This window comes from Mobula birostris, chromosome 31 (genome assembly GCF_030028105.1).
Source record: "Mobula birostris isolate sMobBir1 chromosome 31, sMobBir1.hap1, whole genome shotgun sequence".
NCBI classification, from domain to species: Eukaryota; Metazoa; Chordata; class Chondrichthyes; order Myliobatiformes; family Myliobatidae; genus Mobula; species Mobula birostris.
In genome coordinates, this window is record NC_092400.1 from 19,117,274 (window position 1) to 19,130,988 (window position 13,715).

Here is a 13,715-nt window from a genome sequence, read left to right on the forward strand (position 1 = left end):
ATGTCTTGCAGGCCCTGCCAGAATTGTTGTGCATCCGATGTTGCCTCCAACCTCGTTCGAAATTGTTTCTTCGCCCTTGAAACAGCCCTCCGCAGATCATACCTAGTTTTCTGATACAGACCTGGGTTGCCAGACTTGAATGCCACAGATCTAGCCTTCAGCAGACAACGTACCTCCTGGTTCATCCACGGCTTTTGGTTGGGGAATGTGCAGTAAGTCTTTGTAGGCACACTCTCATCCACACAGGTTTTAATGAAGTCAGTAACAACTGCAGCAAACTCATCCAGGTTCAAAGATGAATCCCAGAATACAGTCCAGTCCATTGATTCAAAGCAGTCCTGTAGGCGCTCCTGTGCTTCCCTTGTCCAAACCTTTCTGGTCCTTGCGACTGGTGCTGCAGTCTTCAGTCTCTGCTTATACTCAAAAAGTAGAAGTACAGCCAGGTGATCAGACTTCCTGAAGTGCGAGTGTGGAATAGCACAGTAGGCATTCTTAATGGTGGGGTAGCAATGGTCCAGTGTGTTGTTTCCTCTGGTGTTGCAAGTGATCTGCTGATGGCAATTGCTTAGTGATTTTTTCAGACTGGCCTGGTTAAAATCTCCCTAAACGAAGGTGAAGGCGTTAGGGTGTGCTGTTTCATGCATGTTGATCCCATTGCTCAGATCATCTAAAGCCTGATTGACATTGGCCTGAGGTGGAAAGTATACTGCCACCAAAATGACCCTGGAGAACTCCTGTGGTTTGGCAAATAACTGTGTGGGTTTCGGGATGAGAAGGAAAGCCTTTAGCCAGAGGCTATTGGATCTGTGGAATTCATTGCCACAGATGGCTGTGGAGGCCAAGTCAGTATGTATATTTAAAGTGGACGTTGATAGGTTTTTGATTAGTCAGGGCGTCAAAGGTTGCAGCGAGAGGGCTGGAGAATGGCGTCAAGAGGGAAAATAAATCAGCCATGATTGAATGGAAGAGCAGCCTCGATGGGCTGAATGGCCTAGTGTATGTTTTAGGCCATAAGATATAGGAGCTTAATCAGGGCCAGTGTTATTAATTGCTGCTCAGCATTTAATACTGTCATCCCCTCAGTATCAGTGACCAAGTTTCTAAGCCTGAGTGTGTCTCTCCCTCCCCCCTCCCCCTCCCCCCCCCAACTGCAATGTCAACTTTGACACAGTCAGTACAGATCAGTGATAATATCTCCTCCTCGCTGACAATCAACACAGGTGCACTTCAAGGATGCATGCTTAGCCCACTGCTCTACTCTCCGCATTCATGACTGCATGGCTAAGCATAGTTTAAATGTTATTTACAACTTTGCAGATGCCATCACTCAGATGGCGATACAGGAGTGAGATATATTGGCTGTTTGAGTGATGTCGCAACAGTAACCTTGGGCCCATTGTCAGCAAGGCCCAGGAATTGACTGTGGACTTCGGGAAAGGGAGAACACACACTAGTCCTCATTGAGGGGTCAGCAGTAGAAAGAGAGAGGAGCTTTATGTTTCTGGGTGTCAACGTCTATCCTGGGCCAACACATGGATGCAATCTCGAACAATGCACTCCTGTGTCTCGACTTCTCGGGAGATTGAGGTGATTTGGTGTGTCACCAAAGAGCCTTGTAAATTTCAATGGATGTACAGTGGAGAGCATTCTGACTTAGTGGCATCACCGCCTGGTATGAAGCCTCCAATGCACAGGATTGCAAGGGGCTGCAGAAGGTTGCAGAGACAGCAAGTTCCAGCATGGACGCAACCTTCCCCTTCAGAGAACGTCCTCACGAACGCTGCACGTGAATGTAACACTTAATCCTGCATCCTGTTATTGTTTTCTCAATGCACTGTTATAATGAAATAATTTGCTATAAAGAAATAATGTCATAATTTATGAATGGCATGCAAAACAAAGTTTTTCACTGTACTTTATCTATTTATTTATTTATTTATTGACATACAGCGTGGAGTAGGCTCTTCCAGCCCTCCAAGCTGCGCCGTCCAGTAATCCTCCTGTTTAATCACGGGACAAATTACAATGACCAATTAACCTACCAACCGGTAGGTCTTTGGAATGTGGGAGGAAACTAGAGCACCCGGAGGAAACCCATGCGGTCATGGGGAGAATGTACAAACTCCTTTACAGGCAGCAACAGGAACGGAACCCTGTTGTGGGTTGTGCTAACCACTACACTATCGTGCCACCCCTAGATCTTGGTTCATGTGAGAATAATAGATCAATTTACCAATTTATCAATATCACGTGAAGTGAATAGAATTGGCTAAAGTCTGGCTTTTGTGATAGGAGGACCTCAGGAAAAAACTTTCTTTATTACTGCCCTATACTCTTTGGATGAAACTACTCTACATGAACCTAGTTTGAAGGCACTACACTGAAGCTTTGGAGAAGATAAACAAATAATTAATGTAGAAACCAAGCAAAGCTATCTTTATTATTGCCTTATATTCTTTGGATGAAACTACTATACATTAACCTAGTTTGAAAACACTACACTGAAGCTTTGGTAAAGGTAAACAAGTAGTTAATGTAGAAACCAAGCAAGTAATCAACAACAATGTAAAGTTCTCTTCTAATGGACAATACATTTTGTAAATGCTACTAAAACTGCAAAGTAACAATTTGACTTCGAAATTGTTTGGTCCAATAATGTCAGTTTGCATTTCTAATTCATACAACTTTTGTTACCAGAAGGATTATGCCAAATGTGATTAGTCGGGGCATGAAGAGATATGGAGAGAAGGCAGGAGATTGGGACCAAGAGAGAAAATGGATCAGCCATGATGAAATGGCGGAGCAGACTCAATGGGCCAATTGCCCTCATTCTGCTTCAATATCTTATGGTCTTACGACATTTTCAAGATCATTTTTATTTCTTGCTTTCTCCTAAATAGAAACCTTTTAGCCTCCAAACCCTCAGTGTGTCAAACCACAAGGTGATGGAGTACATTCTTTTTAAACAGGCAATAGCAGCGAAATGAAGGCCGTGAGAGTCCCCGTAGTGGATAGGATGGAAATAGCACTACCAAAAGGATTCCCATACATTATCTAACAGCCCAGTTATCTAACAGTCTGGCAAGGACTTCTACTATTCTACAGAAACCATGTGGAAGCCAAGTAAAATAGGAAAGGATGAAAACCCAAGTTATTTGAAATATTTAAATAAAACAATTTAGAGCAGCAAGTTAGATGTACAGTAGAATGGAGACAGGGTTCATTTAATAATACAATTTATCATAGACTCAAACTTACCCTGAGAAAGTGTCCCATACAATGACTAAACTCTCTGGGCTTTGGTCTGCTGTTGCTACCCATCTCCTGTTGCCACACACAGCTATACATGTAATGGGCTTAGAATGACCCTGGGGAACAAATTACAAGCAGTACAATGAGACAAAAACTGGAGTTGATACACAGAATAAAGCATTTTAGACTTACTAACCAACTCATTACTACTTCTTATTAGCAATCCTGTAGTTGAAGTTACTCGAATATTCAGTGGAAATTTCCTTGCTTTTTTTAAAAATCTCTTTATTAACTTTCAAAATTATAAACAAAAGAACAATGTGGATACAAATAGATTGGAACAATCCTGTTATTAATAAACATATACAAAAAAAGATTTCAAATAACATAGGTATAATACTTCCAAACTCATGATGAAATTGATCATAAAAAAAGAAAAAGAAATAAAAAAAATATATACACACACACACACACACACAAAGAAAACCACCCCTCCCCAAAAAGGAAAAAAAAAGAACTAAATACTAAACCCAAAAAAAAGCAAACGGAAGAAAAAAGGGCTAGACCAATATCTTAAATTGAACACGTTCAGTAATGTCGTCAACTCCGCTCCTCTATTCGTATATTTTAAGTTAATAAAGAAGATTCAGAAAGGTCAAATTACATCATATGAAAATGTTGCATAAAAGGTTTCCAAGTTTCTTCAAATTTAACCGAAGGGTCAAAAATATCACTTCTAATTTTTTTCTAAATTTAAACTTAATATAGTTTGGGAAAACCATTGGAATGTAGTGGTAGGATTGGTCTCCTTCCAGTTCAATAAAATAGATCTTCTGGCCGTTAAAGTAACAAAAACTATCATCTGACATGCTGAAGAAGACAAAGATCTATGTTCTACCATTGGCAATCCAAAAATTGCTGTAATAGGATGGAGTTGTAAATCAAAGCAAAGAACTGTTGAGATAATATCAAAAATATCTTTCCAATATTTTTCCAAAAGAGGACAGGACCAAAACATATGAGTTAAAGAATTCCCTTGCTTAACTATTAATTTTAAAAGATTTTTAAATAGAGGGTAGTAGGATCACTCAAGAATACAAAAAAAATCTAAATACGTAAAATAGAAAGGGTATCCATATTAAATAAATAGTGTATGGACTTTTGCAGAATATTGATTGAAAATATGGGGCAACTTGAGGAGAAACAAATGAATGCCTTTAGAACGGGATCTTAATGAAATTGTTAGCAGTACTTTAATTCATTTCCTCCATTAAATTTACATCTTATCTGTTGAAAAAATGTGAGCAAAAGTAGCAGAGATATCACTAACTTTTGTTTTAAGAATTTAAGGTTGGATTGCAAAGGTTCCAGTGAGAGCTAGCAAAATCGTTCCATAATTACCCTGCTCATAGTGTAATCAGAAGGTGACAGTGGATATTTTTTTGACTGGAAGTCTGTAACTTGTGGTGCTCCACAAGGGTCAGTGCTGGTCCTATCATTCTGTATCATTTATATAAACAATTTGGTTGAGAATGCAGGAGATGGGGAGCTACAACGAGAGTGTTTAGTCATTGTGTGAGACACTTTCTCAGGGTAAGTTTGAGTCGATGATCATTTGTATTATTAAATGGTTACAAGTATGGAGATGGCGCTAAAATAGTTGGTATCATAGATAATGAAAAAGGTTATCAATAAAACAGGGGAATCTTGATCAACTAGGTAAGTAGGTTGAAGAATGGTAAAGGACACACGACTCAAATAAGTGAGAGGTGAAACTAAAGTACATCTTTCACAGGGATTAGTAGTGCCCTGGGGAGTGTTGTAGAACAGAGCGATAAGTACATAGTTCCCCCTGAAAGTGCCATCACACATAGATAGGGTGGTAGCCTTCGTCAAACAAGGTATGGGAGATGGGACATTATGTTGAACTTGTACAAAACCCTGGTGAGATCACACCTGGTGTATTATGAACAATTTTGATTATCCTGCTTTAAGACAGATTCGTGGGAATGTTGCCAGGGCTTGAAGGCTTGGTCATAAGGAAATACTGGGCAGCCGGGACTTTATTCATTGATGCGTAGGAGACTGGGGGTGGGGGGGTGGGCTTAATAGAGGACTATAAAATCAAAAACAGAGAGCGTAGATTTAAGATGAGAGAAGCAAGATTTAAAAGGAACCTAAGGGGCAACTCCTTGCAGAGGGCGGGGGTTGTATATCAAACAAGCTGCCAGAGGAAATGGCTGAGGCAGGTACAATAACATTTACAAGACACAAGGACAGGTACATGGAGAGGAAAGGATAAGAAAGGTATGGCCCAAACTCCAGCAAATGGGACTAGTTTGACATGGATGACTTGGGTTGAAGGGTCAATATTCTATGATTTTATGAACTAAAGACACAAAATTATATCTAAAGTTACTTGCCTGCAAGAGATGTTGCTGGGTAATTGAAAAGTTATTCATAACTGCAGTATGCGAAGAAGCATAAAGTATCATCCTCCTGTTGTCAATATGCAGAGCATGTACTGGAGTATTGGAATTAATTCCAAATGACCATATTAAGTTCTGTTAAAAGAAAATAAACTTGTTCTTTCAGTTGCCATTCCTTCCAGATATTAAACTATTCTGCAAGATAACATAATTTTGAAGGTACGTATAGTGTATAGATTCATACTTCAAATACATCGCCACCAACTTCATCGCTAGTGGCAGGTCATGAAGGTTCAATCATCTTTTATGATGAAACACAAGACAATCCTGATGACTCTCCCCCCCCCCCCCCCCACTTTCAGACATGTAACTCTTACTTTGGAGGTGGCAATAACCATCCTGACGCAAGTAAATACAGACACCTTGTAAGGTATTTAACCTGTCCTGTAATTCAACAATAGTCACTTGTTTTCCACTTGTCGTTTCTTTTTTTTCTTTATTATCCAACTTGGACTATTTATGGGCACTTTAAGGGTAGGGTGAGGTGATCATCAAATGAGATAAAGGTACTTATTTATTTACTCCTAACCTAACTGCCTGTGATTTGGCAAAGTCACTAACCCAGCACTGCACAGGTCCCAACCATTCCAGATTTGTGGTTGTCAACCTGTACTACATTAGACCATCAACCATGGGAAAAGGTTCTGTATTAAAACCTACTACATCCCTGTGGATGCAATCATCCAGGTCTGACTGTTGCAGAGTAGCACACATCAATTTCAGGAGAATGTTCTGTGTGGTCACTCAGAGGTGCAACCTACATAAAAGATCCCAGTGAGATGGCTCCTCTGTAATGCAGACCTGCCAATCTCATTTGCACACAATGATAATTAATATAGAACATAGAATAGTACAGCACATTACAGGCCCTTCGGCCCACAATGTTGTGCCGACCCTCAAACCCTGCCTCCCATATAACCACCCCCACCTTAAATTCCTCCATATACCTGTCTAGTAGTCTCTTAAACTTCACTAGTGTATCTAGTGTAATATAATGCATTGGGTGTGATAATTCAACAGTTATTGTTCTGGATATGACTGTAGTATGGACACATATTAACTGCAAGAAAATAAATATTGCCTGTGAACACGAGGAATTCTGCAGATGCTGGAAATTCAAGCAACACACATCAAAGTTGCTGGTGAATGCAGCAGGCCAGGCAGCATCTCTAGGAAGAGGTACAGTCGACGTTTCAGGCCAAGACCCTTCTTCAGGACTAATATTGCCTGTGTTTGTGTGAACTGCATGTAAACAATTTTCAATTGTTTTTTTTGCTGTGAAGTACTTATCAAGAACAGATCTAGCAAAAGAAAATTGAGGCTGAAATATTTTAAAAATGTAATTAATAATTAATCACACTAAAGAAACAAGGTAAAAATGATAGAAGGTGGTTGCAGCTGGCACAGAGTATTGGAATATCAACTTTTCAAACATGACTTGCTTGTTCAACAAGTTTGTTATCTTATCCAGTTATGGTTATGAGGACATTCATCTACAATTACCTCAAATACTGCATCCCCCAATGACATCTTAAAAAGCTGCATCGATAAAGTATTATTAAGATTTGTTTGCTTTCTTGAAGGAGATATGGCGTAGCATGGGAGGGAGAACGTAAAAGAGGGAAAAGAATTAAATTAGTGAAGGAGGGAAGAAATAATGTTTTTTTAAATGATCAGATCAATTTCAAAGGCAGTTCTTACCAAAGAGTTTTGTTTAATATAGGAGTGTTCTTCGAACACAGTGTCACAAACTGCAGTATCAACCAAAGAGGGCTCTGGCAGACATACTGCCATAGTATCATTCGCTCCAACTGACACTGCATGGCAGCATATATCCTCGTGTATTACTTCATCTTGGCAAAATAGATCAGAAGCTGGAACAATCCGCCTTTGTCCCTCTGTTGTAAGACTAAGCAATCCTAAATCATCCTTTGTTAACTGCAAAATAAAATTAAAATTATTGATCTGAATTCCAAACGTGTACAGATAATTTCAATCTGTCCCAACCATTCATTTTTTTCTGCACAGTAACTAGTGTTATAAACCATTGGGAAGCAATGATGAGGCAGACACATTATCTTCAATTTGAATTACCCCAATATTAAAAATAATTTTCATCAAAATAATATCTGAAATTATTTTTGACTAGTTTGCAATATTTTATTTTGATTTAACAATTTATCAACTGGACTAGGCAGATTAAAGACTAGATGGGCTGAAGGGCCTGTTTCTGGTCTGTAGTGTTCTATGACTCTCTCAGTGAAAATAATGCATCAACTAAGGACGTAATAAAATCATTCTCACTGTATGAATGGGACTTGTGCAATAATGAAAAATGCAATGTACATCACAGTTATCCACCTCTTGAATGCAAACTTAAAAACAGTTAATTATGATTTATGTTCTCTATGCCTGAATTCCCCCAGCACTCCACCCATATCTAAATTGGCACTCACTGGGGAGTTTCCTCTATGCTCCACCCGAGGATGCCCCCATCAAACTTTCCTCATGATGTTTTTCTCCCATACACTCTCATACCTCTGCAATTCCCTTCTCTAGTTATCTTGGCTCCTTTATGAACCTCACTCTGATCCCTCTCATACCCTCCTGATCAGCTTCCCCACTGTTCTACCCACCAACACGTTGCTCTTTCATGATACCATCCTCCTGCAATACTCCTCTTCCAAGTTCTTTTAGCCATCTCCTCGATGCTGACAGAAGACGTTATCAGAATTCTGAGATTTCTGTGATTATTTGTGTGGACTGTAGTTTATATGGGTCTCCTTCAGTTTTCTGCGTTTTTGTTCTAGTTACCAACTGGCATGTTGGGGTGGTGGTTGGAGTTTGATGTCTTGTTGCCATTTTCCAGTTGGTGATACATTAGTTTTTTGTGTGAGGAAGGTGGTTGGGGATTTGGGGTTTGATGTTCTAGCTGCCGTTTTTCATGTGGGTGAGGTGTTAGTTTTTTGTGCAAGAGAGGAGGTTTGGGGTTTGGGTTTTGATGTTCCAGCTGCCATTTCTCATGTGGGTGACCTGTTAGTTTTTTGTGCAAGGGAGTAGGTTTGGGGTTTGGGTTTTGATGTTCTTGCTGCCGTTTTTCCTGTGGGTGACCCACTAGTTTTTTGTGCAAGGGAGGAGGTTGAGGGTTTGGGGTTTGATGTTCTAGCTGCCGTCTTTCCTGTGGGTGACCTGCTAGTTTTTTGTGCAAGGGAGGAGGTTGGGTGTTTGGGGTCTGTGAGTTTTTGCTTCTTTTTCTTTTTTGTGCGGGGGGGGGGATCGATGTCTTTTCTGTCAGTGACTTCCATGGTTTTTCTTTGTTTCATGGCTATCCGGAGAAGATGAATCTCAGGGATATATTCTGCAAATGTACTTTGATAACAAAATGAACCTTTGAGCCTTTTAATCTTCTATCAATCTTCTTTCCCCTTTTTCAATCCTCTTTCACCCACCAAGTGATCCTCTTTGTAATCTGTAATTCCCCTTTTATCTTTTCTCCCCAATTTTCCTTGCCCATTCATGATCCTCTCCAACTATTTTCTCTCCTCACCCACACTGTTTCCTTTCCCCTGAGCTCCCAACAAGCCAACCCTGCAATAAACATGAGATAACAGCATCTGCATCTACCTGCTCTGTGTTCACGGGAATTGTACCTCCCTCTGCTTCTGGAAGATTTTCAGGAAAAGATTGAGGTTGATCAGCTACTGGGGTTGGAGCTGGCCCTTCATTTTCTGGGTTAACCTTATCAGATTGATCATCATTCTTCATGTGGTCTTCAAGTTCAATGCCTTGTGCATTTTCCTTATATTCAACTGAATATGTTTCAGTGTCTGGTTTTGGAGAAGATGAGCGTTGTTCGTCAGCTACATCTTCAGACACCATTTCATTCTGCTGATCAGTACTGTCATTTACTTTTACAGTGCTTTCATTTCCATTCACGTCGTCACTACTGAGCTGCCCTGTCCCTTTAGGAGTTGGATTGCTTTCGCTCTCAGGAGCATTGGCAGTTTCAGAGGAAAGTTGAGTTAAACTCTCTGGCTTCATCAGTTCTTCCTGGTCCCACTGTCCTTCAACATTCTTCATTAGTTCTTGAGTACCTTCAGACATTATGTTTACTTCTTCTTCTGATGCACTTATGGCTGGATCTTGCTCACTTTCATCCATATCTAATACTAAAAGAAAATGTCATAAATTAATAGTTCCCCATATAGCAGATCTCCTTCGTCATCTGTAGCTGACTAGAGATACAAGGCAGAAAGAAATGACAGGGAAAATGGTGGATAGTTTGTATACTTGGTTACAAGGTCAGGTCACTTGCCTGGATCTGTAGCCGTCAAGAGAATGAGGTAAAGCAAAGATGGGGAAGGAAAATACTTCTATTGAGAAATATTTGAAAACAAAGGGAGGACAACAGGGATTACTAACTAGAAGTTACAAAGCTTGAACACAATTAGGAAATAATGGCATGCAAGGAAGTGAAAAGGTGGTGTGAAATGAGAATGATAAAAGGCAAATACGTTGCATTATAAAGGCTGAACATTCAGCATTTTGGAAGATATTTTCACACCGACAGGAGCACATTTCTTACATTAACTGTGAATATGGATGAAACAACTGATTGGCTTACTGTGTAACTTCCATGATTAAACAAAATAATTATGAAAAAATCTTAATTCATTGGGGAAAGTTAATAAAACGTATGATAACAACGACAATTTGCATTTATTTGACTTTCATTTAAATGAATATTGGTGATTTTCCAGAACTAGGAGTGAAACAAGGACTTTTTTTTTAAAATCACTATGAAGTAACCAATTATATTAAGTGGGTACAACTCCTCCTGTGTTTCACTGGTTGACTTGATCCTACAGCCTTGGATCACAATGTTCCAAGTACATTGAGTTCCTTCCCTACACCTCCAGGCCTCATTGAATAATATTACAAGGATATAACAGTCAAGATCACCATGCTTGATGGAAGGAATTATAAAATTAGAAGTTATAAACAAGAAGTGGTAGATATATTCAGCAGAATAGCACACACAAAACGCTGGAGGAACTCGGCAGGTCAGACAGCATCTATGGAAATTAATAAACAGTCGATGTTTCAGGTTGAGACCCTCCTTCAGGACTGGAAAGGAAGGGGGAAAACACCAGAATAAAAAGGTGGGGGGACGGGAAGCTAGACTAGCTAGAAAGTGATAGATGGAGCCAAGTGGTTGGGAAAATTAAAAGGGCTGGTAGGAGATGAGAGAGGACCACAGGAGAAAGGGAAGGTGAAGGGGCACCAGGGATAGTGATAGGCAGGTGAGGAGAAGAGTTAACAGGCCAGAGTGGGGAATAGAAGAGGGAAGGGAAAAAAAATTAAGAGAAATTGACGTTAATGTCATCAGGTTGGAGGCTAACTTGACGAAATATAAGGTGTTGCTCCTCCACCCTGAAGGTGGTCTCATTGTGCCACAAAAAGAGGCCATGGACCCACATGTTGGGACAGGAATGGGAACCGGAATTAAAATCTTTGGCCTTCGGGAAATTCCGCTTTTGGTGGATGGGATAGAGGTGTTCGACAAAGTGCCTCGTCCATCACCTTCATTCAGGGCCCCAAACCGCCCTTCCAAGTGAGGCAACACTTCACCTGTGAATCTGTTGGGGTCATTTATGGCATTCAGTGCTCCAGAACCAGTCTCCTCTACGCTGGTAATTCTGATGTAAGTTGGGGAACCGCTTTGTCGAGCACTTCCGCTCCAGCCACCTAAAGCAGAATTTCCTGGTGGCCAACCATTTTAATTCCTAACAAACCATTTTAATGCAGCAGAAAATAATGGCGTGTGATGTGTGAGATGGCCATGGCTGATTAGAAAACTGCAACACAAGTTGTGGCAGTAAACACACAATAACTAAGATTTAAATAATTAATATATCATTCACAAGTTATGTGTATCCCTTTAATTTAAAAGTATACGAACTCCACTCTCCCAATTTACAAGATTGACTCCAGGGATGATGTGTTTGTCATATGGGGAGAAATAATGCAGACATTGTCTTGGGTTTTTAAAAATCAGAGGTGACCTAATGGAAACACGCAAAACACTTACAGGGTTTGAGAGGGTAGATACAGAACTGATGTTTCTCCTGCTTGCTATATTCAGATGGAAATCCCAAGGTAAGTAGTCAGCCATTCAGGACAGAAGAAATTTCTTGACACAGTTGATAGCCAACCTTTAGATCCCATAATAGATCACAGAGGCTCAGTAACTCAGTACAATTAAATCAGAAATCAAGATACAGGTATTTAGATATTGAGGACATCTGGAGATGATGCACAGATATAAAAGATGAACAATGGATCTTATTGAATGGTGCAGCAGGAACAAGGGGCTGAATGGTTTACCACAACTCCTATTTATTATGCTATGAATAATTAAGCAAAAGAATCAACACTGATTCAATGTGAGGTGTAAATGATTTGCGGGAAGTGTAAGAAGTAATTCTGACATCAGATCCCAATGTGACAAAACAACGGAGAAAGCTAATCAATAAGATCAAAATCTAGTGACTAGAATTGGTGGCAGGCAATAACACGATGGAAGGAGGCCCCTGAAAATCTCGGTCTACAGCAATGGTGGAGCCCAGCATGTGAATGCGAGAGACAAGGCTGAAACATTTACAACCATGTTCACCAGTGTCAACCAGATACTCCAAAATGATTACTTCCTCAGATCCAAACCACCACTAAATCCATTCTTCACCTAACTAGATATGCCAAGAAATATCAAGAAGTGACCGAGGACACAGAATACAGCAAAGATTATGGCGTCATCAGCACCCTAGCTGTTGTACCAACGGCACAAAGCAGAACTAGACGCTCCCAATTTGTTCCAATACTGACAGTTACAACACTGACGCCTACCGGACAATGTGGAGAATTACTCTGTCAAAAGCAACAAATTACTACCCAAACTGTTGGCTGTCAATCATCAGCAAAGTGATGGAAAGTGTCATCGAAATACTATAAAGTAACATTCAAAACCGCCAATAATCTGCTCACTAATACTGTTAGGGTTTCGCAAGACCTCCGTCTAGAACATAGAAACCTTCGGCCCACAATGCTGTGCCGAGCATGTCCCTACCTTAGAAATTACTAGGCTTACTCATAGCCCTCTATTTTTCTAAGCTCCATGTACCTATCTAAGAGTCTCTTGAAAGACCCGATTGTACCCGCTTCCACCACCGTCGCCCGCAAGTCACCACTCTCTGCGTAAAAAACTTACCCCGACATCTCCTCTGTATCTATTTCCAAGCACCTTAAAACTGTGCCCTCTCGTGTTAGCTACTTCAGCCCTGGGAAAAAGTCTCTGACTATCCACACGATCAATTCCTCTCATCATCTTATACACCTCTATCAGGTCACCTCTCATCCTCCGTCGCTCCAAGGAGAAACTGCCGAGTTTACTCAACCTATTCTCGTAAGGCGTGCTCCCCAATCCAGGCAACATCCTCGTAAATCTCCTCTGCACCCTTTCTATAGTTTCTTCATCCTTCCTGTAGTAGGGCGACCAGAACTGAACATGAACAAACATAAAGAGAGATGAATTCTGGAGATGAGACGAGAGTCACTGCTCTTAACTAAGTGTAACATTGAGCGGCCTTGATGAAACTGAAGGCAATGGGTATAGATGAAGTCGTGCCATGTTCAAGAAAATCCATTAACCATGATTAAGGGAACTATATACTATCTCTTGGCATTCATCAGACGATCGTCAAATCGCTAAACAATGTAAACCAAAGCTTTACTGGGCGTTAACATTTTAAGCTGATGATTTTCCATATTTGTAATTCCTAATTAAAATTCATTTAGGAATTTACTATATATAGATTGAGAAAAAAAAATTCTCAAAAGGAATAGCCATGAAAAAAGATAACCAATTTTTTTGATTATTCTGAGATCACAATGCTGACGATTTTTTTAAATCATGTA

The 13,715-nt window shown here is 40.1% G+C and overlaps 1 protein-coding gene across 3 annotated transcripts in view; it reads right to left on the bottom strand.

The window, feature by feature from the left end:
- cfap251 (cilia and flagella associated protein 251) overlaps window positions 1-13,715 on the bottom strand; it is a 71,750-nt gene that overhangs the window by 55,518 nt on the left and 2,517 nt on the right. For all 3 annotated transcript variants that reach the window (XM_072247508.1, XM_072247509.1, XM_072247506.1), the window contains exons 2-5: window positions 9,366-9,910; window positions 7,443-7,679; window positions 5,676-5,816; window positions 3,259-3,368 (exon numbers count right to left, since the gene is read on the bottom strand). In XM_072247508.1, coding sequence (XP_072103609.1) covers window positions 3,259-3,368; window positions 5,676-5,816; window positions 7,443-7,679; window positions 9,366-9,902 — 1,025 coding nt within the window. In that variant the 5' untranslated portion in view covers window positions 9,903-9,910. The remainder of the gene's footprint in view (window positions 1-3,258; window positions 3,369-5,675; window positions 5,817-7,442; window positions 7,680-9,365; window positions 9,911-13,715) is intronic.